This window comes from Corythoichthys intestinalis, chromosome 20, assembly GCF_030265065.1.
Source record: "Corythoichthys intestinalis isolate RoL2023-P3 chromosome 20, ASM3026506v1, whole genome shotgun sequence".
Taxonomy (NCBI): domain Eukaryota; kingdom Metazoa; phylum Chordata; class Actinopteri; order Syngnathiformes; family Syngnathidae; genus Corythoichthys; species Corythoichthys intestinalis.
The window spans coordinates 25987885-26013111 of record NC_080414.1 but is presented as its reverse complement, the minus strand read 5'-3'; the positions used below and the strand labels follow the sequence as shown (position 1 = coordinate 26013111).

Genomic DNA, 25227 nt, shown 5'->3' with positions numbered 1-25227 from the left:
GACAGGTTCCTCCTCCAAGGAAAAAAAATCTGTTGACCTCAAACCTGCATAAGGGAAGGCTTAAGACCTGTCTTCAGGTGCCTGATGAAAAATATTGAAGTTTCGTTGAAGCGGAGGGGTCCAAACAGGAAAGTGAAAATGACTGTCAACAATTTTTCTCTCCAAAAACTTTGAACAGTCATAACTCGGCAGATATACAACATATCTGCGCCAAACTTCCCGTGCTTGTTGAGAGTCATACCCTGAAGGGCCTTGTAGAGATCATTTGCATCAACCCTACAGCGCCAACTAGTGGCAATAGAAAGTCACTCGTTTTTCCAATACATGTCCAGTTCTTTTCAGGTTGGTCATTGTAATTTGAAGACCTATTGTAATACTTATTTACGGCCCATGTCCACGTGTCTCTGTCTGTTGCCGTGACGACCCTTTATCCGCCATTTAAAGGAAATATTTTTTTTCAAAGACTCAGGCAGCTTATATAGCCACAATATTTGGCACACTTCGTCGAATTGGCCCAGTTAGAAGATTAATTTTGGTTTTGAATAAGGGCTTGGCTGCACAGCTCAGTAGTGGCTCCTTTTTTGTAGTACTCTCTCCAATAGGGGTTTTTATCTCTTGGGTGTGGGAATGTAAATAGGCGACTTTCGAGCATGTTATGTTCTAATGAGATGATTAGAGAGGAGCATCTGCCACCACCCTGACCTGCACACAGTCCGAGTTGCGTGACGTCCGAGTTGCGCTAGATTGCGAGGGCCCGTTCAGTCCTGCTTGCAGGCCTAGTTTCAAGATGTTTTTTTAAAATTTATTTATTTATTTTTATTATTATTGTTATTTTTTTTTATTTCAAAATCTGTTTGAAAATTGTGTTAGTAAAATAAAATTCAAAACCGGCAACTAGTGACTATTGATTATTGGATTTGTTTTTAGTGATCTACCATTTGAGGGCGGTAACATGCTACTATTAATTCGTTCTTTAATTAGATCCAAAATATTTAATTTTGGTAGATTAAAATTTGATCAAATACAACGTGTAGCAGGGAAATGTTCTGTGCATATGAATTTAAGGGTCATGGTTAAAGAGTGAGACTGACTAATCAGAGTTTGTTGTTGGTTTGTGAGTTTGAGGGAAACTGCTTTGCTCGTTATTAAAAGAAGCAGTTTTCCATTGCAAAGCATATTTGACACAAAAAGACTTAATAGTTTTTGAGTGCTTGATGTAGTTGTACATTAGATATCATCAGAATGGCTGAGAACACTGCAGGGTTGTATATATATATGTATATATAGAATATGAACTTCCAGGATCAATATCGGATCGGGATCGCAATATTTGGCCTTGGTATTACTTGGTATCGGATGAAATCCAAAATCACTGGTATCGCCCATCTCTACTGCGCGCTGCGTTGAGCACATGCGTCACCAACGTGTCACGAAGCCAACCAATCAGAGAGCTGGCGGTATTTCCAGTTGCGCAGAGAAAAGAAACCGACGAGCAGAGGAGTCGAGATACGGAGCGAGAGCAGGAGGGGGAAATTGAGCGGCACAAGGTAATTTTTTTTTTGCCCAATATTATTTTCTGTGCTCAAAATCTACGATTGCTCACTTAAAATCTTTAACTGCTCGCTCAACATTTTTTTTTGTGCTCGAAATCTAGGTTATTTTTGCTCAATTTCCATTATTGCTCGCTTAGAATAGTGTCAGCAATATTACCCCATACCCCACCATTTACACGGTGACAGCGAAAACGGTAGGCAAAGACGCAAACTTTTCATTCCGGCCTCCAAAGCGCAACTATTCGATTGCGGGGATTGCTCCGCAACAGTATGAATGGAACGCTAGCCCTGATGATGTCAGCACTCGCACATGTCAGTTAGGGTATGCGCAGTCGCTGCTCGTGATCCCTCGCTGCTTCGCGGCCTCAGTCCACCGCAGATTTTTTTTCATTAAAAAAAGAAAAAAAAGAAAAATACAGATGAGCTGTCCCGAGCCAGTCGCATAGTCTCACTCTTGCTCCCTCTCTCCCCCTCTCTGCTCTTTGTTTGTCAGGCACGTCACTGGAGTTGCTCATTAAAGTTAACGATGTTGACAGATGTTTGTGTTTGGTCTTGCTAGAGTCACGGACTTCAAAAGCGCCGCATCTGTCAATCATCGTTGAACTTCTTAAACAGTTGCTGTGGCAACTCATTGTGTGTAAGTGAGCAGCTTGAGAGGATTTAAATAGACTGACAATGAAGCATTTAATCAAGCCAAGCATTTTCCTACTACTTTATTCTTGTTTTAAAATAATTCGGTGGGACAGTAACATGTTTAAAACATATCATAATTACTACTTTTGAAGTGCTTAAAAACAATTTAGTAAAAAAAAAAAAAAAAATATATATATATATATATATATATATATATATATATATATATATATATATACACACATACATGGCGGAAAACATTCAGGTGACTTGAAGTTCCGCTCTGAGATTCCCAATCGGGCCAAATTTCGAAATTGTCTGATATGCATGTGTGATGCATCATTGGAAATCTTAAAATCTCAATTTTCTGGGGGAAGAAAAATTTCGAACAGGAGGGCTTTTAAAAAACAAAAACAAAAAATTAACAGCAAAACCCTATCTGGAGGTGAGAGTACGCGAGAGCATGCGAGAGCATAATTACAGACGCTATGACTTTAACGAGATATGACAGCGTACTTGCCTTGTTTTGATCCAAAAACTCCATGTAGCATAGATCACCGAGTGTCCAGACACAGCTGTGAATTGCCATAGCTGGATTTTTGGGGGATTTTATGGGTGAAACATGGTAATATAAGAAGGGTCACGATGCAGAAATCTCAGACATCAAGGAGTGGTCGAGATTTTCTTTTTCATATATTTACCCTTTTAAACGTTTTTTTTTTTTTTTTCAATTTTTATTTGTTTGAATCGATTATCATCTAACATATCAGAGAAAATGCAACAATAACAAAAAAAAATACAATTAAGCGATAGTTATGAGGTAGATATCCGTGACTTTTTTTACAGACAGCATTTTTTTCATTGTGACGTCATTTGTTTAAAAGTTTAAAATATGCGAGTGAATAATTTTTTAAAGTCTTTTTTTTTTTTTTTTTTTAAACGAAATATTAGACATCTATTAATGAAGTCTATGCTAAAAATTACAGACATTTTGAATAAAAAATATAATTAGTTAGCTTCGTTTTATGGCTGGGTTGAAACAAAAGCGGTTACGCGACGTCTCTACGGGGGTTTCCAAGGTAAAACGGACAAATTACAAATAGTTCGGGGGCTTAATGCGCCATGAATCTGCTCTGAAAGCAATAGACTTATTGTTCTATCAAACACAACAGTTGTTTTGGCTTAAAATACAGCACTTTCTTTCTTTAAAGACGAGTGCAAGAGCAGAAACTGCTTTTTCAGTCTTGTCTGTGTTTTCCGCCATATATATATATATATATATATATATATATATATATATATATATATATATATATATATATATATACATAAATAATACATAATACATTTTATTTTTTAATAATACTTTGGGGGGAAAAAAAGTGAAAAAACATGTCTTATATGTATCTCTTTCCAATGCTAAATCTGAATAAATACATTGAACATGCACGTAGTTTTTCACTTATCGCGGCGGATTCTGGTCCCCATTAACAGCAAAAAATGAGGGATCACTGGATTGCAGACACAGGGGCAAGCATAAACAAAACTAGATTGTAATCTTTGCAATGTTTGGAAGTAATTTCATGTTTTGAATCAACTGTTAAAGTTGTTAAAATTGCTCCTGTGATTGCATTTAGTGCTGCAACGATTAATCGATTAACTCGAGTATTCGATTAGAAAAAAAGATTCGATTTTGCTGCTTCGAGCATTCGTTTAATTAAAGTGGCGTTGTGATGGTGCGTTTTTCAAAGTGTTTGCATTTAGTTTCATTGATTTGGGTGGGTACACACCCATCTAGTCCGCCTCATTTTACATGGCCAATTCCGGGTGCTCCCTGTTAAGACCAACATAAGCGAGGTTTTTCTTTGAGCTAATGTTTTATAATGCATTCTTAATTTAGTTTAAAGGTATATTTAGCCAATTTTTGTGGGAATATGTGTCTGAACCATTTGTTGAGAGCATTGTTAAAAAAAAAACAAAAAAACTTGTTAGTATTTTATAGCATTTAAGCTAGTGGACTTTTGCTATGTAAGTTAGCCAATTGTTCTTTTGTTGTACATATGTAGATCCCTATTTTTATTATTGTTTTTTTTTAATACAATTTGAGGCCCAGCTCAGGTATTCTATTTTCCTAATGTTTATCTGATTACTCGATTATTCGAACTAGTTCATCGAATAATCGACTACTAAAATAATCGATAGCTGCAGCCCTAGTGTGTTATCAAGCGTAATGAAATTTTTAGGTAAGAAATATATATGTATATATATATATATATTTTTTTATAAGATCTAGAAGTTTTTGAGTGAAAGCAGTAAATTAGTTTTTTTTTCTAGTCATTTCTGAGATGCAATTGTTGGCTGTTTTCAACAATGTACATCGAAAATAAAGACATTGATTGACTGAAAATGGTTCAATATTCGATGAAATGTCTTGTTTTCTCGTGTATATTTATAATTACTAGTTACCTAAGAAAATGTTTTCTCCGATTACTCGATTAATCAATAGAATTTTCAGTCGAATACTCGATTGCCAAAATATTTGATAGCTGCAGCCCTAATTGCATTATTGCTTTATTTACCTTTTGTCTACTTTCGACATGTGAAAGTGTTAAAGTGGAGTATTTTAGATAAACGGTTACTCACCTTACGTTCGCCATAACAGATTCTGCCTGAGAAGTCTACTGCTTTAAGATGGCGACTGTTTACTAATGCTGCTGAGTCTGTCATTTCACATTTAGTTCTATATACAGTGGGGCAAATAATATTTAGTCAACCACTAATTGTGCTAGTTCTCCCACTTGAAAATATTAGAGAGGCCTGTAATTGTCAACATGGGTAAACCTCAACTATGAGAGACAGAATGTTGGGACCCCCCCCCCCCCCCCAGAAAATCACATTGTTTGATTTTTAAAGAATTTATTTGCAAATCATGGTGGAAAATAAGTATTTAGTCAATACCAAAAGTTCATCTCAATACTTTGTTATGTACCCTTTGTTGGCAATAACGGAGGCCAAACATTTTCTGTAACTCTTCACAAGCTTTTCACACACTGTTGCTGGTATTTTGGCCCATTCCTCCATGCAGATCTCCTCTAGCTGATGTTTTGGAGCTGTCGTTGGGCAACACGGACTTTCAACTCCCTCCACAGATTTTCTATGGGGTTGAAATCTGGAGACTGGCTTGGCCACTCCAGGACCTTGAAATGCTTCTTACGAAGCCACTCCTTTGTTGCCCTGGCTGTGTGTTTGGGATCATTGTCATGCTGAAAGACCCAGCCACATCTCATATTCAATGCCCTTGCTGATGGAAGGAGATTTTCACTCAAAATCTCTCGATACATGGCCCCATTCATTCTTTCCTTTACAAAGATCAGTCGTCCTGGTCCCTTTGCAGAAAAACAGCCCCAAAGCATGATGTTTCCACCCCCATGCTTCACAGTGGGTATGGTGCAATTGAGTATTCTTTCTCCTCCAAACACGAAAACCTGTGTTTCTACCAAAAAGTTCTATTTTGGTTTCATCTGACCATAACACATTCTCCCAGTCCTCTTCTGGATCATCCAAATGCTCTCTAGTGAACCGCAGACAGGCCTGGACGTGTAGTGGCTTCAGCAGGGGGACACGTCTGGCCGTGCAGGATTTCAGTCCCTGGCGGCGCATTGTGTTACTGATAGTAGCCTTTGTTACTGTGGTCCCAACTCTCTGTAGGTCATTCACTAGGTCCCCCCGTGTGGTTCTGGGATTATTGCTCACTGTTCTTGTTATCATTTTGACGGCACAGGGTGAGATTTTGCATGGAGTCCCAGATCGAGGGAGATTATCAGTGGTCTTATATGTCTTCCATTTTCTAATAATTGCTCCCACAGTTGATTTCTTTACACCAAGCGAAGAGTGAAGAGTTCCAGAAAACGTTTGGCCTCTGTTATTGCCAACAAAGGGTACATAACAAAGTATTGAGATGAACTTTTGGTGTTGACCAAATACTTATTGTCCACCATGATTTGCAAATAAATTCTTTAAAAATCAAACAATGTGATTTTCTGTTTTTTTTTTCTCCCCACATTCTGTCTCATGGTTGAGGTTCACCCATGTTGACAGTTACAGGCCTCTCTAATCTTTTCAAGTAGGAGAACTTGCACAATTGGTGGTTGACTAAATACTTATTTGCCCCACTGTACGTGTGATATCTATGAGACGCAACAGACGCTACTGCCATAACAGCATGTGGGTATAGTTTGTAGGGACATGGTTTGTCAAGGCTGTTGCTTGGCTCTGGGCTGCAGTCTAGTATTATTGGGGCTGAGGAGGTTGTCAAGGAAGTGCATCATTGACTTTCGCCTTGTAAAACTGCACTGCCCCCGAGGGCCTGGAATGAATACAACATCATTCATGTGGGATTGTAACATCGCTCGAATGAAGACGGAACCAAGACGGAACATGTAAATGCAAGCATGAGATTTGTCGTATTCTTGGAGCGTCACCGTGTAAACGGCCCCAAAGGCTACGTTCATACTACAGGTCTTAATGCACGAATCCGATTTTTTGCCATATCTGTTTTTTGGGCGTGCCCGTTCAGACTGCCTTTGTCCATTGAGACCGTTCAGGTATCACGCATGCGTACTAATTCGCAGTCTGACACGCGCTGGGCAAAACGACCCGCATGCGCAGAAGCATCAAAACAAATGACCACACATGCTGGCTGTCATCTGTCATTCCAGGGATAGCATATTTTGCTTTTTAAAAAGAGGACACAAATAACAGACATAAATAATCCCAGTTTAGGCTTATATTCAAAGTATATGGATCGATAGCATGCACGCACTGTCCGTGCATGTCACACGCACGTACGGGCAGTTTGCCCCGACTCTTGGCCGTGTAAGCAATGTTGAAATACTGCTTATATGGAGCAGACAGAAAACCGATAATTCTCAGGCTTATCCTCAACCCATTTTAATTTTTTTATGACTGTTGTCAAGTCCGACCCTTCCTAAAAAGCCGTGTTCAAGGCAAGCTAGGCGCTAATGACGCATAGCTGCACCGCTACCTAAGCGTCTCTCTCGCTTTTTGATGACGTAATTGCTGCATGAATTCCGATTTGAGAGATTGGACAGTACAGACCGCCGCGACAGTCTGGAAAAATGTGGCCCAGATCAGATTTGAACCACATACGAAAGTGACCCAGATCGGATTTGAAATGGTCCATTTCTATGCGACTTGTCACGTTCAGACCGTCAAGTTAATGCCTCACTCGAGTCGGAAAAACACGAAAAAATCGGATTCGTGCATTAAGACCTGTAGTATGAACGTAGCCTAAGAGTCAAGTAGTCAATGCTACACCTCTGGTTTGATGTATGGGTCCTCAAAGTACTGCACATCCTCTTCCCTCTCAGCTCTATGGTGCTCAAAAGTGAACGTCAGTTGGTTCATGTACCTCCCCGTCTCTGAGTAGATGCTCGAGGTTGTGCTGCCTTCTTGGTTTTCCTCTTGCTGTAATCGTTTATGTCTATAGTTGTGGAAAAGCCTGTACCAGGCGGGGCCTTTGATGGCACACACGATGAGAATGGATGTAGTCAGTGCCAAGGCCGCAACACACGCTGCGAAAATCCAAGTGTTTCCAGACGCATGCTTTTGTTCTAATTGGGGTTGAAGGTTAAATTGTTAAGACAGTTTTGTATTCATGCATACGTCATATGAACTTCACATTTCCTACCATAGTTGTTTGGGTTGGTGGTTTGCATCGTTTTGGGCAAAGTGGCTGGCAACTGTGGTTGTTGAGTGTACCCTGTTGTGTGACGTAGTGGGTTTTGAGAGGGCATGGTTGAGGAAGGTGTGGATTTTGGATTGCACTTAGTGATAGCCTCAGAAAGATTCATTCCAGCTTGTTGCTCTGGTGAAGCACATTTAGTATTTGGACCTCCTGTGGAGCCAAGCAGGGTAGAATCAGCAATATTCGACTTGAATTGAACATGTACTGAGATGAGCTTTTCATTGAACATCATTATTCCTCATTTTTTTGTTATAGAATTGTGTATCTACTTGATATGTGATCCTTAGAATTTTTTTTTTGGGAATAAACTCATCAATGAATATTATTACCAGTCATGACTGCTTTTATCCCTTCAATCCTTCTCAGCAATTGGCAGGAACAATTCCATGGGTTGTCTTGTAGGTCTACCACCTAATAGAATTCAGAGTAGATAAGGAAATGCATTTACGATAAGATTAGTTTAGAGCAGTGGTGACCATAACGTCGATCGCAACACTGGTGTTTGTAGTTCGTGGCATCAAAAAAAAAAAAAAAAGTGTGTATGTGTACCAGTGTGTGTGTATATGTATATATATAAAACACTCAGGTGACCCCCAATTTGGCCAACTTTCAAAATTGTCCGATATGCATGTATGATAAATTATTGGAAAGCTTAAAATCTCAGTTTTCTGGGGGAAGAAAAATTTTGAACAGGAGGGCATTTTTAAGAAAAAAAAAACGATTTTTTTTTTTTTTTAGGGTTAAAAGAAACTGCTGTATTTTAAGCCAAAACAACTGTTTAGTGTTGATAGAACAATACGTCTATATGCTGCCATAGCATATTCATGGTGCATTAAGCCCTCGAACTATTTTTAATTTGTCCGTTTTACCTTGGAAACCCCCGTTTACAGATGTCGCGCAACTGCTTTTGTTCCAACCCAGCCATAAAACGAAGATAATTATATTTATTATTCAAAATGTCTGTCAATTTTAGCTTAGAATCATTAATTGATGTCTAATATTTACTTAAAAAAAAAAAAAAAACGACTTTAAAAAAATTATTCACTCGCATATTTTAAACTTTTAAACAAATTACGTCACAATGAAAAAAATGGTGTCAGTAAATATGTCACGGATATCTACCTTATAACTATCGCTTAATTGTATTTTTTTTGTGTTACTGTCGCATTTTCTCCGATATGTTAGATGATAAGTAATCGATAAAACAAAGAAAAATTGAATAAAAAACGTTCAAAAGGGTAAATATATGAAAAAGAAAATCTCAACCACTCCTTGATGTCTGCGATTTCTGCATCGTGACCCTTGTTATATTACCATGTTTCATTTGGATCTTTTTCAGATAAGCCCCACCCCTAATGTAAAAAGTGCACGTATGAAAAGCTCCACCACCTGTGCCACGTGTAATTTACCGGTAATGCATGCACTTAGCCCCACCCTAACCCAAATGCGGCACACACTGATGACTGATCTACTGTGGACAGCTACTTCTGTGTGTTCGTTTGGAGGCAAAAGTACCGAAATACGGACCTTTTCATGCAAATTATTAATGAAGTCCCAATTTCACTCTCTTCAATAAAAACAAAGTACAAGTTTCATATCATCTTCATTCGGTGGTAGGGGTTAACTTTTTGGCGGGGCTTATCTGGAAAAGATCAATTAACTTTTTTTCAAAAAAAGGAAAAAATAACTTCATTCACAGAACTGCGGATGTAATATATTGAAATATTCATCATTTTATACAAATACCATGCTACCAATATGTGATGTTTTCTTATAGGTTTTGTGTCAGCCCTATTTTTGTAAAAGCAATTTAGAGCAACAAAACCATAGCTGGCCCAAAACCTATGCACGAGATTGTCAACAAGAATCTTGGAATCCTAGTATGTGATTCCTTACCTGTAGATTATTAAGATTGCTGAATAGCTGCGCTGGAAGACTTGTCAGCAGGTTGTGTGACAGGTTAAGCACTGTGAGGTCATGGAGGCCATACAGCGACTCAGGCTGTATACTGTAAAAATACAACAACGTCAGCATAACATGACATTTGAGTCACACAACTCAACATTTTTTTCAAATTCTGTTTCCTCAAAAATGTAAGTTTTGCCCCAAAATTTGATGACACAAGTTAACACAACTCATTTTATGAAGTTAACTATTTACATGGTGAGCCGGAGCCTATAGTGACATCCGGCAAAAGGCCGACTGCCTTAGATTGGTTGCCGGTCAATGACAGGGCACAAATAGAGAAGAGCCACCTCGTCATTCGATCATACAACCAGCCATCTGCGCTCACATTGACACCACGACTGAGTGGAAAAATGTAACCTACGCTCTCTGCACCAAAGACAGACCAGCATACTGTACTTCTCCACTATCATTATCATAAAATATAATTTGTAAGTGTAGTTTAGCTTCCTCTAAAAAGTCCAAACTAGGGCTGGAGCTATCGATTATTTTAGTTGTCAATTACTATCATCTGGTTATTTCAAATAATCGGATTAGGAAGATAGAAAAATTAAAATACCTGAGTTTAGCCTCAGATGGTATAAAAAAAAAAAAATAATAATAATGAAGATCTAAGTACAACTAAAGAACAATTGGCTAACTTGCATAGCAAAAGTCCGCTAGTTTAAACATTTTAAAATGCTAACTTTTTATTATTATTATTTTTTTTTTATAACAATGCTCTTAACGAATTGTTCAAATGCTCTTAACGAATTGTTCAAACACATATTCCCTCAAAAAACGGCTAAATATACCTATAAATTAAATTACGAATACATTAAAAAACATTCGCTCAAACAAAAACTTACCTTATGTTGGCCGTAACAGGGGGCAGCTGGATTCAGCCATGTTAAATGAGTTATGTCATATTCAGTGTTGCTATTAGAGGGCAGTGTACCCACCCAATCAATAAAAAATAAACACAAGCACTTTAAAACAAACCATTACAACGCCACTTTGATTAAACGAATACTCGAAGCAGCAAAATTTAATTCGTAGCTTTTTTCTTATCAAATTACTTGATTAATCATTGCAGCACTAGTCCAAACAAAAAATATTCAGCATGTGTATACATTTACCTGCTGATTTTGTTCCTGGATAATGAAAGCACCTTGAGATGGGGCACAATAGACAAGTAACGAGATGGTATATTGGTTACATAGTTATCATCCAGATGGAGCTCCACCAGTCCGGAATAACTGGCCAGAGATTTTCTGTCTTCGTCTGACAGGGTAATCTGATTCCTCTCAATCACAAGACTAGAAAGAGACGAGTTGCTTCTGCAAGTAGGGATCACCTTCAGAAAACTGTCAGTTAAGTTGTGAACCTGCCACAGAATTCATGGATGGATGGTTAGAGCACAAAAACTAAACTTCAACACACTTTGTGCGCCAAATGTGACCATTTAACAAAAAATGAGGGATTTTCTTACTTGTACATCTTCTACGTCAACAGCATAGCTATTCTTAGTTAATACTGCGACAAGAGTCACTAACCGCAGCAGATGGAGAAATTGCGGGTAGTCCATAATCCTTCCTTTAGAGAAAAAAGATTTTTTTCTTACCATTAAGACAGCGATTGCTGTAGAAGTGTTAAGAGTTTTTTAAACTCAAATGCAGTGACGAGAAGTATATATAACTGCGGAATAACCTTTGCCCACTACATGTGCGCTGCCGTCATTGGCAGTAACCTCATTTGAAATATGTATTAACACATACCTTTTATTATGTTAGGACTAAGGTGATGAATCCACGCGTCAATTTTGGTGCAACCAGCGTAACCCAGGACCTTTGTCCCTTGTTGCTGCGGTATTTTCTACCGTGCAGCTATTTGTTGAAGTCAGTTGTCATTGCATATTTCCTTGTTCCTGTCGCAGGACAACCACAAGTGATGTTACATAATTTTATCACCTCCACACCCTTCCAACACTCTCATAAACGGAAAACCTAGGGAAAAAGGAAATGAAGCAAAGTAGATTAATTTAACCTAGAAATTGTACAAATCAGCTGCAAAACAAAGGGGAATATTAAAACATGTTACAATATACGGGATATTTTCATCTCTACTTTTATTGTGCCTCGTTTTACTCTCAGACACTGTAAAACGAAAATCTGATCTCAATCGACTTCCCTGGTCAAATTTGGTTAAACCAACACTAGGTAACTTTTCAACCTTTATGAAACATTTGTGATAATATGTCGACTGACAACTAGTTAAATGACACCTCTTCTATGTCTTGACGGGGCTGTATCGCTTTCACTGGCACTAATTAACTTTGAGGAGGGGGGCAGGAACCCTGCCACACACAAAAAAAAAAAAAAACTACAAATGTGCTGACTGCTTTACGGCATACGTCACGTTCCCATTTCTCCATTTTTTTTTATAAAGATATAAGTCGATGCGAAAGCTTGCGCGCAAATTCTGCGAAGATGGCAGAGCAACAAAAGTAACAAAAAGTTTTGTCTGAGGAGGGAAAAAAAGGGAGGCAACCGAGATATACAGAATATGAGGGGGTTAGCCACACTAAGCCACACAGTTGCTAACGGTCATATGCTATTGTTTAGCCACAACTGGATTCATTACTAGAGGTGGGAATCTTTAGGTACCTAACAATTCGATTACGATTACGATTCAAAGGCTCCAATTCGATTATAAATCGATTATTGATGTCACCCAAAACCCCCCCTTTTAATGTTTTGTACATTAGTTCCAAAAAATATATATATAAATCCTATTAGGCTAAACCAAACTAATATTTAAGTATCAAGTTAACAGTTAAAAACGTTAAATAAAATACTCAAGTCCCCATTCTGTATCAGCAGCTTTAATAATGTGAATCAACCGTTAAAGTTGATAAAATTGCTCCCGTTATTCCATAATTTCCTTTCTGTCTACTTACAATATGTCAAAGTTTTAAAATGGTTTCATTATTTAAAGATAGATTCAAGTCAAGATTTTGCTGAGTAGGAGTATTTCAGATTAAAAGTTAATTAGGTTCGCTACAACATAGCCTTCAAGAGAAGTCTACTGCTTTAAGATGGCGGCTGTTTACAACGTGGCAACTACTAAACGGCAAGCATGTCGTTTTGCATCTAGTTCTTTTAATATGTTCTAACACCGCAGTGGTCTGTCATTTAGCATCTAGTTCTGCATATATGTGATATCTACTATAGCCGTATGTGGCCGTATGTTTGTAGCAACTAGCAACTAGGCGTTGTTTGAACCAGCTGTCGGCCGCAGTCAGGTATTTTCGTTTTTTTATCTAGCGGCAGCAGTTGAACATGATATTTGCTCTCGGTCCGTTCCTCATTGCCTCCTGAAGACCGCGCTGACTGTGTTTTAGTTCTGTTTTACCTGGTATAATTCAGTAATCGGAATTTGGATGTTTGTGAATCCTTCTCGAATCTTTCACGGCCGAATCGCGAATAATCTAAGAATCGGAAATTTCGCACGCCTCTATTCATTACCTTATAATTATTCATCTTTCACACAGAGACAGAAATGTTGTTTAATGCATCTGAAGGCGACCGGGAGATTGATTTTGATTGATTGATAATTTAACAACATGGTGCGCTGGTCATCATGAGAAACGCAGCGCTGGTCGTCATGGGAAACACAGTCTTCCTTAAGGCAAAACACTACCGCGTTTGTCCACCAGCGTCGCTAAAATCGACCAAAACTGAAATGTTACCAAGTGTTGCTTTAAATGAACATCTTTTATTCTTTCTAGACTTGTCCCGTACTATCCGGTAGAAACATTTTAAAATGATTTTGGATAATATCAATATTCAGTTGTTTATTATCAGTTGGTCCGATATGCATGTTGCCTTCTAAGTAAATGTAGAAGCCTTCTGCCTTTGCACAAGGGCTGGTCACGGCTTAGCACAGCATTTATGCTTATTGATCATAAGGTGTCTTCAAACTAAGATGTTAGGGATTTTTTATGTCAGCAGACCATTTGCATTCATGGTGCAAACATTAAATGTACAAGAAATGATTGAAAAATAATTAATTATAAACTCATAACTAGGGTTGGGCATCGTTTGAAATTGAACTATTCCGATTCAGTTTCCATGTTTCGATTCCGGTTCCAAACGATTCCCGATTCTTTTATTAGGCATGGTAAAAAAAAAATGCAGGGTTGAAAAAAATTGCATAGTTTATATTAAAGTCTTAACTTCTCGATGATTTTTTAAATTAAATGAACTACTCACAGGGCTAATTATAACTTTTATATAAATATCAGTCTTTAAACTCGCGCAATTTTTTTCCGCTTGGCGGTCAGGGCATCGAAACAAGGAATCGAAATTTAAAAATTCGAACGATTCTGGGAGCATCGGAGTGTTAGAACCATTTCCCATCGATGCTCGATACCCAACCCTACTCATAACATAACTACTGCATTACCGGAAAGAAAATAGTCACTAAGAAAACTACAAAAGTAATAATATACAAGAATGGGAATTGTCATTGCATTGGCATGTTTTATTATTGTCTGCCTCCATTTGTAATGCTTTGGTTGCTCCCTAGTGGCTTTTGGGGTAACTAGTGTAGACGTGATTCACAGTAGTTGCGAATGATTCCTTTTATTTAATTATGGACATTTGGCTCAGTTCAATTCCTGTTAATTATATGGGACATTTATTTTCTATAGCTTCAGTTGAAATTTTTTCCTTATTTTTCACAGTATGTTTATTGTATTTGGAAAACCTTGAAGTTGTTACATTTATCATTTGTTGAAGCATCCAGTGGAGCATAACAATACAATTAGCAATAACACGTTAAGTGCACGACCGCTTATGTATTGGTTTGATATCAGTATTGGATTTCTGGAGTTGGACAATATTGGGACAACGGTTATCCGTTAAAAAAGTTTTTTGTCGGACAACTCTAATTCTTTTGGTACTTTCCTCTGCAGAAGGGAGGACGCCATCAGGGTCATTGAAGAGGAAATCAAGAAGGAGAGGCGTGTCGCAGAGGAGATTGTCCAAGCAATGCCGGCTGCAAAGCAAGAGAAATATTTCACCATGACGACGGACAATGAGGAGCTGTTACAGGTATTTTTTTTAAAGGATGTCCAGATCAGATATTTTTTGTATCAATATTAGTGTGATGTAAAATATATCTAAACTATTTTTCCTAGTTACACATGTTGTTAGTTGCTTACTCAATATTTGTTTGTCTTTTGCAGGAGCTGGCTCTTCTCCAAGAGGAACTCGATACAATGCTGACCCGTAAGGAGGAATACGAAGCAGTGAGTTGGGTTCCAAACACAAGCAGGGAAAGGAAATACTGGAATCAGTGGAGCAAAGCTAGAATTTTCTCTTGGTATAACACAAGCATCGTGTTTTTCCCCGAATTTGTAGGAGCTGGCCCACTCGCAGATAAAGCAAGAAGTAGTTCGGCTCCATGAAACTTTGTCAACATTAGAGGCAAAGCGGGACAACATGGAGGCGGAGCACAAAAGCTTTAGCACACCTCAAGAGGAAAGAGAGAAACTACTGAAACAGGTTGGTTTGTTATTCTCAATATTAAAGAGTCTGTTTAAGTTTGCATGTTCTTGTGTTTGTGCAACAACTGAGGGCTTGTCTGAGGGCTTCGAGAAAGTCAAACAAATGTCCAGATGACTTCACTATAACAACTAATACTATGACAAAAATAATTCTGATCATATAAACTGTAGGGGTGCAACGGTTCAGTTAGCCCACTTTTCGGTTGGAACCTCTGTTTTGGGATCACGGTTTCGGTTCGGTTTCGGTCTGCATTTTGCTTTTTTTTTGTTTTAAATAAAAAACTGCCTTTATTTTGCTTCTAAGAAAGTGAAATAAACACAACCGAAAAGCCGGGGTTCAAATAAGGGGTATTGAACCGTACAGGGCCAACCGTAGTACCATACAGTTTGGCTTTGAACCGCAAACCGTTGCACTGCTAATAAACTGTGTCACTCTATCATGTTTGGTTTTCCAGGTGAAAGAGGACAATCAGGAAATTGCCAGCATGGACAGACAGTACGTATTGATGTTATTTGTCTCTTTTGCGTTGTGTCAAGAACTTCTACAAGAAAAAAAAAAAGGGTCATTGTGAATCATTTTTCTGACATTATACCAAAGCAGCGGAAATCCTGTTGGTAGAGAAAAATAGATGGGACAGCTCTGCTGTGACATGCCATATGATATGTGTACGTTCAGGCTGGTGGAGATCAGGGAGCGGTCAAGTCAAATTGCAGAGGAGATAAGACAACAGGAGCAGGACTCCGAGGAAGCTCAAGGTAATGTGCTCAAAGGCAATGGAACACTGCTTTTCTCTTCTCATGATGTTCTGCTGTTCAATTTAAAGCAGTAAGGTGAAGTAAGGTTGGCCAACCATGTTTTTGAGTAATATCAATGGCTAAACAGTTATAAGCATATTTTCATTTTTTTTTTTTTTTTTAACGCAACCCTTCCAGATTCTTTGTTTAACCCATAGCAACGCCCTTTACAACAAAAATGCTTTTCTTGGGCAATCTTCGGAAATCTTCGGAAATTATGTCAGACCTAGAAGTGCGAGGGAAGTCCGCCATAGAACATTATTGTTCGTGCATTGCTTCTCGGTAAGATGCCACAGCGGTGTGTGGCAATGTTTTGTTCTCACTCAAACGAAAAGTTGTATGAGTGGCCAAAGGATAGCAGGGCACGTACAGTGGGGAGAACAAGTATTTGATGCACTGCCAATGAGAAAATCCATTGGCAGTGTATCAAATACTTGTTCTCCCCACTGTAAATGGACATCTTTGGTTCGCACGAAGCGAATGAATTTCACGCCATGATCAAGTAGTGTTCTCTGCTGCAAACACTTCGAAGATGCCTGCTTCCTTAAGCGGTCTGCTTATGATCAAGGATTGGCCAAAAAGTAAGTGTGATTTTTGGATAGATGACTGATGACTTTGTCAAAGCATAGCTGCCTACTGTTGTGGAATGAACAGTATAAGCTAGCGACGTGAGCTGAAAGTTAACTCGTGGCACTCCCCGATCATAGTTGTTGTTGCGTTCGCTAGGTTAAGTGTGTTTAAATTGTGCGTCATCTACGATCTTGTCCGAAAGGGTTAATCCACTGTCAATCGGGAAGCGGGTGTGGATGTGCATATAAACGGGTCGGCGTCGCGGTAATTCACGGTCACGTTGCAGTAAGAGAAACACACCGCCGATGAGTTTGTGCACATTTATTTGTATTTGTATTATGTATTTCCACCTTCATGCTTCAAGCATTGCATTGCATTTGTACAGTTCGGCGTTTCATTCACGGTGATCGCTTGATAGCCTTCTAGTTTGTTTCGCGAGAGCCGCTGACAGGTGACAATTTAGCGTGTTGGCATTGAGTCAATCTCGCAGCGAATCAGCGAGCGGCTCAAATCACGTAGTGAATCATGGGAAATGTAGTCTCGGGACAACACTGAAGTGGTGCTTTGTAATCTGTTCGCTTGTGTAAAAACTACATTTCCTCACGCCATTAGACGCCACTTCCTGCCGAGAGCTGTGCCGAGCTGTGTTCTTACTGTTCCATAAGAACTGCTCCATGTGTTAATAAAGAGACAAAGTTGTCAGCACGTCGTGTGTTCGATACATTTGTCAACAAAAAGCTCATAACAAGAAACTATGCACCATCCGTTTAAGAGACGCTGGAGTAGGAGGCGAGGACGAGATCAGCGAGAAGCAAAACTTTGCAGTTGAATGTGGCGGCAGTCCGCTATTATTTTGTTTTCTTATTGTTGCCACAATAAAGTGGAGAAAGCCATCGACGACTCATCTCCTTCTTTACCCTCAACGTTTTTTTATTATTATTTTATATGCACGAGAGCTGCCGGATCTGCCAAAATGAACATGTAGTCTGATTTTTTTTTTTTTTAACAATGTCATCAGATAGACAAAAACATAAAATTATGTGCAAATGCCTGCATCTTCAAATCATGAAAATAATAACAGCCTATCTTACCAATCTTGTAATCTCGATGGGTCTTGTCTCCATTCCATGTCAGGTAGTCTAGGCACATTGTTTGCATCCTGATTAGCGTCTGGCTAATACATGTTAGGTCCAACATAAAATTCCAAGCTCCTCTTCTTCCTCCAACTCTTCAAAAACTTGGATCTCTTCCTTTGCGCTCGATCTATCGCTTATATCGCTGTTTGAATCATTGTTTGAAGGGCTTTGTATGGCGGCCGTATGTATGGAGCTGCCATCGCTGTTCCCGGTGTGATGTATCATTTCCGGGTTCGTCCCCTTTCAGGCTTGAACTTCGGAAACGCGATTATTTTGTCAAATATACAACATATAAATTATTTTTTCATGCTTTATTTGTTGTACAATGTTTAATTACTTTACTTGTGACCCTATTTGGCATGTGAAGAAATTACTTCACATTACTGTTTTAACATCCTGAGTTTCACTATGGTTATCTTGTTTTTCCCCAAATGTACACTTAAATATTGAAAATTTTGGCAAGCTTGTTATTTTTCTTAGAAGCCCCTTAATATATGTGATTAAAATAATTTTACATTTCTTTTTTTGAAGGGGAATGCCAACAGAAGTACAAAGTTCTGAAGAAGAAAGAGGAGGAAATTGATGGTATGCAAGTGATTGACAACATTCATATAATTGGCAGTACATTTTAGTGTGAGGGAGATATAACCCTTTTAATTTCATAATAGTAACTATGAAGGAACTATTAACTTGTCAAACTAGGAAGTTAGGAACAATTTTATCCACTGGAGGGCACTCATGCTCTTTGGATGAATAATGCTTCATTTCTGTCAGTTGTTCTTCTCTCGGCAGAATTATTATTATTATTATTTTTGGTATTTCTTTGGCTTAATGTGTTTATATAATGGTTTATTGTACAGTATCATTATAACAACAGTTCATATAGGTAACTTTATGTTGTGTTATTATTGTTTCAAAAAAAAAAATCAAACAAAAGTCTAAGCAGTTACTCACAATGTTACTCATTACTTGAGTATTGTTTTCACCAAATACTTTATTACTTGTACTTGAGTACATTTTTTGGATGATGACTAATTGAGTAATATTATTTTTAAGTAACACTACTCTTACTTGAGTAAAATATTTGGCCACTCTATCACCTCTCTGTATAGTATTTACAAAAGACAGCAAGCCCAAGAAGCAGCAATTAACACATCAGCTGCTAGCATTGGATGTTTTCAATTTTATTGGCACGATAACACATAATGAGTACAATTTTGAAAGGTATTATGAAGACACTGCCCATATCATTAGCACAATATAGACACTTGTAAGTTGATATGGGGCTTTTATTGGATACCCTGTGTTGCTCTTGACTGTGTAAATTGCCCCCTCCAGGATTCCTGGAGGCCTTTGAGGATTTAAAGACTCAAGAGCACAACAAGATGGCTCAGAGTCAGGAGAGCATTGTCTCTCTCTTGGAGCACTGCAGCAGGGTGAGTGAAAAAGAAGCAAGAAAAAAAAAAAAAAGGTAATTTCCTGTTTAGTTTGAGTCCCTGCCTATTCATTTGGGTGATTCCCAGGTCACTTCCTGTTCTGTAACGCAAAATAAACAGCAAGTGACCCATAAAATACCCCAAAATCAACGGGAAGTAACGTAAAATCAACAGGTAATCGACCGTAAATGGCCCAAAATTACTCATTGCCTGGCATTGGCTGCCACTGACGGCCCTCCAACTGGGAGGGTGGCAGCGAATGAACCAATGTTCATTCGCTGCCATCCCTCTCACTTCAAACGGATTGAACGTCTACTAGTGAAAAACTCATTCCAATTCACAGCAGAAGCTTGTTTTTCTGTTTATTAGTTTTTTTGTAGAATATCCCAGAAATATTTCCTGACCAATGTATTGAAAATCGTTGTATCGCTATATCGTCAGATCATCATTATCGTGAGCTTTGTATCGCAAATCGTATCGTATCGTGAGGTATCAAGAAGTTCCCACTCCTAGCTGCCACCCTCCCACTTCAAATGGATTGGACTTCTACTAGTGATAGGATCATTCCAATTCACAGCAGAAAGATGAAAAGAGCTTGTTTTTCTGTTTATTAGTTATTTTGTAGAATGATTTCCTGACCCATGTATCAATAATTGTTGTATCGCCAAATCGTGAGATCATCGTTATTGTGAGCCTTTTATCGCAAATCGTATCGTGATGTGTCCAGAGGTTCCCACCACTAGTGTAAAGTCTTTGTTCCGCATGTTTTGGTCTTAAATTATATTCTGATGGTCTTAAAAATGTCTTTAAAAGCAGTAAATTTGACTTTTAAAACACTGTAAGAACCCTGTGAGTGCATAACTGAACATAATTATTTGAAGGTTGACTTTTTTTGTATTAAAAACAACTTTTTTATTGGCTGGATTAAATATGCAAAATTTTTCAGATTGAGGTTTTCCTTTCTTTCTTTTTTTTTTTTTTTTTTTTTGCCAAAATCATCAATATTAAAACAATAAAATGCTTGAACTACTTCAGTTGTGTGTAATGAATCTAAAATATCTGAAAATTTAATTTTCATCATTACATTATGGAAAATAATTCACTTTATCACAATATGCTATTTTTTTTTTTTTTTTAGAAGGACTACTACCGTATTTTTCAAACTATTAAGTCGCACCTGAGTATAAGTCGCGCCAACCATAAAATGCCCAACGAAGAGGAAAAAAACATATAAGTCGCTCCGGAGTATAAGACACATTTTTGGGGGAAATTCACTTCATAAAATCCAACACATAGTACAGATATGTCATCTTGAAAGGCAATTTAAAATAAAAATAATCGATCGGGTCCGATCACGTCATTTTCAAAGTATAGGAATCGGCAAAAAAATATCGGACATGCCTTTTTTTTAATATATATATATATATTTTAATTAAATCGTTTTCTAATTGTATTTAAAGTTACAGACAAAATGTCTTACACTCATCCAGAGTCTTTAGTTTTGGCTTTAAGTAGGGCTATCAAATTTATCACGTTAATAGCGGTAATTAATTTTATTTAACGCAATTAACGCATGCGCTGCACGACCCACTCACGCATTGTCGCGTTCAATCTATAATGGCACCGTTTTACCCATATATTGAGCTAAAAGTCAACTTATAATGAATAGAGTGAATTTTGGCAGTCTTTGGAGCCTTTGTTTAGTTCGCTAAAGCCTTAAAATTCCTCTCTCAACAATTAGAAATATCGTGGGAAGCAATGTGGGGAAGAAAGGTAGTAGTTGATCTTTTTCTTGACACCCTATGTTATTTCCCAACGCAGAGAAGATATATCAATTGGTGCAACTATGCACAGTCATGGTTGCCCTTCCCATCATGCATTTGGGCAGAACAGTTAAATGGCTACAGTATCATTTACTGAAAGCTCAACAAATACACTAGATGGCAATATTTAGTCACAATATACAAAGTTACATTTATCCTTTAAGTATTACAAGTCTTTCTATCCGTGGATCCCTCTCACAGAAAGAATGTTAATAATGTAAATGCCATCTTGAGGATTTATTGTCATAATAAACAAATACAGTACTTATGTACTGTATGTTGATTGTATATATTTGTCCGAGTTTTATTCATTTTTTTCTTAATGCATTGCCAAAATGTATATGATCGGGAAAAATTATCGGGAATGATTGGAATTTAATCGGGAGCCAAAAAAAAGCAATTGGATTGGGAAATATCGGGATCGGCAGATACTCAAACTAAAACGATAGGGATCGGATCGGGAGCAAAAAAACATGATCGGAACAACCCTAATAAAAATGCAATAGAGAACAACATGCTGAATAAGTGTACAGTATGATAATGTTACATGATGCATGAAGAACGAAATGCGAACGTGGCGAGTATGTAACGTAACATAGGTATTAAGAGTTATTTAGATAACTATAGCATAAAGAACATGGTAACAAGTTTACCAAACCATCAGTGTCACTCCAAAACGAGAGTTTGAATATCCGGTTAGTCTGTCTGTTTTGTTATGGCCAGAACATGTTGCGGCTCTGCCGAGTGGATACAATTACCGCCAGCGAGCTAAGGAACATGCAAGACGTTCTGGTCAGCAAGGAGACAGAGGTGTCGCAGTCAGCCAGCACCGCCAGGGGACTGACCACTGGTTAGTTACTAACATAAACCCCACCTGTGTAACCACCTCAGTCACTAAATCCTATCGATTGTGTTCCCTTCCCAGAGTCTCACCGCTTGCAACAAGACCTGGAGAAAGTGCAACAGCTGGAGGGTAAGATCACAGCAGAGCTGAGCACACTGAAGGAAAATGTCAGCCAGATGGAGTCAGAGCTGCTCACCTACAGGGATCTTGAAACTCTAAGACACACCGCAGAAGAGAGGAAAACTGTATGAATCTTGGCCTAGCGTACACACAAGTCTGGATCATTGTTGACACTTGTGTTCTAAAAGCTTTATATGATCTATGAACACGCAGAGACTGCAGGAGGAGCGTGTTGCCCTCACACAACGGCGAGACTCTTTCCGACAGCTTTTGGAGGAAATGAGCCAGCAATATGAAGCGCTGAAGACCAAGCTGGAAGAGAATGAGACCCACGCACAGGTTTTTACACTACAAGCACTAAATGCGTTTATGACTCAAGTTTGGAAAGCAATTTGAGCAGTTACTCGGCCAAAAGCGTCTTACAGAGTGGATACAGTTGGCAAGTAAATATGAAATTGGACGGTAATATGGGCCTTAATCTTTTATAGTGTAAGTGAATATTTTTGGTAATTTACAAAAAAAAAAACAACTCTTAAAGACCTGACATCCACATATGTTGACATAGCATTTTGGGTCATGTCCACATATGTGGTCGCCAGGTCTCAATTGGATATTTTTTTTTCTGTTACCTCACTGACTGCAATTCACAAGGATAGACGGCCAATCTGTTTTAACTGGGGGTGAATGTCCAAGTCAAAAAAATGGATTGAACGTCAATTGCAGGGAATGACTTGAACATATTTATACATATATACACGGTGAGGAGCAGAAGTATTTGCACTCCTTGTGATTTTGCAACTTCACTCACTTAGAAAATAGGTAGATGTCTGAAATTTCATACATAGCTGCATTTGCACTTATAGAGAAGATGTTCTATTGGATTGAGGTCTGGTGACTGGCTAGGCCACTCCAGAACCTTGATATGCTTTTTACACAGCCACTCCTTGGTCAGCTTGACTATGTGCTTCGGATCATTGTCATGTAGGAAGATCCAGCCACAACTCAACTTCAAGTCTTTGACTGAGGGAAGGAGGTTGTGGCTCAAAATATGACGATACATTTTATCATTCATTCTCTACTTTATACAGTACAGTCGTCCTGTCCCCTTTGCTGAAATGCAGCCTCAAAACATGAGGTTTCCACCCCCAAACTTCACAGTGGGGATGGTGTTCTTGGGATTGTACTCATCCTTCTTTTTCCTCCACACACGATGAGTAAAGTTTTGTGCCAAAAAGTTCTGCTTTGGTGTTATCTAACCACATGACTTTCTCCCGTGACCCCGCTACATAATTCAGATGGTCTGTGGCAAACTTCGGACGGGCCTTCACGTGTACTGGCTTCAACAGGGGAACTTTCTGAGCAATGCATGATTTTAAACCATTGCACCATAGTGTTCTGCTGACAGTAGCCTTTGAAAGTGTGCATCCAGCTTCCTTCAGGTCATTGACCAGCTCCTGACATGTAGATCTAGGCTGGGCCCTCACTTTTCTCATCATGAGTGATGCCACACGAGGAGAGATTTTACATGGAGCCCCAGTCCGAAGTAGATTATCAGTCCTGTTTAGTCTTTTCCATTTTCTAACAATTGCTGCAACTGTTGATTTATTCTCACCAAGCTGTTTTCCAATGTTCTCATAGCCTTTTCAAGTTTTGTGGAGCTCAGTTATTTTCTCTGGTGTCTTTGCAAAGCTCTCTTGTCTTGCCCATGGTAGCCTTTGGATTATGACTGACTGTGGGGTGCAGATGTGAGAATTATGTTCTCAAATGGGTGGGTGGTTACTCATGGGGTAAAGGTGGACTTATTTTAAGGTAGACTGACAACTCTTCGAGTGTCATAATTATTGCTGATTGTATAGGGTACAATATATTGAACCCCAATAAATTACAAATAAATTATTTTAAAAAATCATACAATGTGATTTCTGGATTTATTATTTTTTTAGATTATGTCTACATAAGTGGAAATAGAATAGAATAGAGTAGAATAGCACTTTATTGTCATTATACAGTTGTACAATTAAATTGTGGAGCATCTCCCTTTACAGTGCAGGACAAGTAAAAATCTCGAAAGTGGCTTGCAAGAATAAAAATACAAAATCTAAATAAAATATAGAATTTGTATGAAGTAGTCCTATATCAGGCAGTGCAAATATTGAAACGAAGTAGCAGCAGTTGACAGTGAAGGCATTGAATATTGCACAAGTAAAAATCTCGAAAGAGGCTTGCAAGAATAAAAGTATAAAATCTAAATGAATATAAAATATGTATGAGGTAGTCCTATGTTCAGGCAGTGCAAATAATTGAAGTGAAGTAGCAGCAGTTGACAGTGAAGGCATTGAATATTGCACGTAAATAGGTATTGCACATAGAATATGTGTGAATAGAAGTAGCAACAGTTGACAGTGAGGCATTGAATGTATCTATGATTGAAGTTTTCGCTACCTGTTTTCTAAGTGGGTGAACTTGCAAAATCACAAGGGATGATAAGACTTCTGCTCCTCACTGTGTGTGTGTATGTATATATGTATGTATGTATGTATGTATGTATGTATGTGTATATATATATATATATTATATATATATATATATATATATATATATGTAGGTATATATATATGTAGGTATATATATGTAGGTATATGTATATATGTAGGTGTATGTATATAATAAGTAATGGCACTCTAAAGTTGGTTAGCAATTGATAAAATAGCAGTAATAATAAGTTTTAAAAATTCCCTTTTTTGGTTTTGAAAAAAATAAAAAGGACTAAACATCTTAAAAACCGTAAAGAGAATAATTGCAGTTTAGTCTTTTTTTCCCCAAGCTATTCAACAATAAAAATAAAGATATTTTCTATTTATTCTTTTATTTATTAAAAAAATACTCATGTTAAAAATAACTACGAGAATATTTACTATTATGCATCTCATGTTGGGTTTCTGTTCATAGTTGGCTAACCTGGAGAGGAAGTGGCAACATTTGGAGCAAAACAACTTTGTCATGAAAGAATGTATCCTTCACAAAAGCAATATGC

General features: G+C 38.0%; 2 protein-coding genes across 2 annotated transcripts in view; one reads left to right on the top strand and one right to left on the bottom strand.

Annotated features, from left to right (window-relative positions):
* Window positions 1–25227, top strand: part of ift74 (intraflagellar transport 74) — a 53666-nt gene that overhangs the window by 25962 nt on the left and 2477 nt on the right. The window contains exons 9-19 of the mRNA XM_057824171.1: window positions 14876–15014; window positions 15149–15211; window positions 15324–15467; window positions 15925–15965; window positions 16146–16225; window positions 18502–18555; window positions 19309–19406; window positions 21953–22079; window positions 22155–22318; window positions 22407–22532; window positions 25143–25203. Coding sequence (XP_057680154.1) covers window positions 14876–15014; window positions 15149–15211; window positions 15324–15467; window positions 15925–15965; window positions 16146–16225; window positions 18502–18555; window positions 19309–19406; window positions 21953–22079; window positions 22155–22318; window positions 22407–22532; window positions 25143–25203 — 1097 coding nt within the window. The remainder of the gene's footprint in view (window positions 1–14875; window positions 15015–15148; window positions 15212–15323; window positions 15468–15924; window positions 15966–16145; window positions 16226–18501; window positions 18556–19308; window positions 19407–21952; window positions 22080–22154; window positions 22319–22406; window positions 22533–25142; window positions 25204–25227) is intronic.
* On the bottom strand, window positions 7160–12197 carry LOC130908588 (leucine-rich repeat-containing protein 19-like). Its single transcript, XM_057824173.1, has 7 exons — window positions 11676–12197; window positions 11390–11493; window positions 11037–11284; window positions 9850–9961; window positions 8283–8364; window positions 7897–8103; window positions 7160–7819 (listed from the first exon to the last, which is right to left on the bottom strand). Exons 2-7 carry the CDS (start codon window positions 11483–11485, stop codon window positions 7518–7520), a joined length of 1047 nt encoding a protein of 348 aa, XP_057680156.1. The 5' UTR covers window positions 11486–11493; window positions 11676–12197; the 3' UTR covers window positions 7160–7517.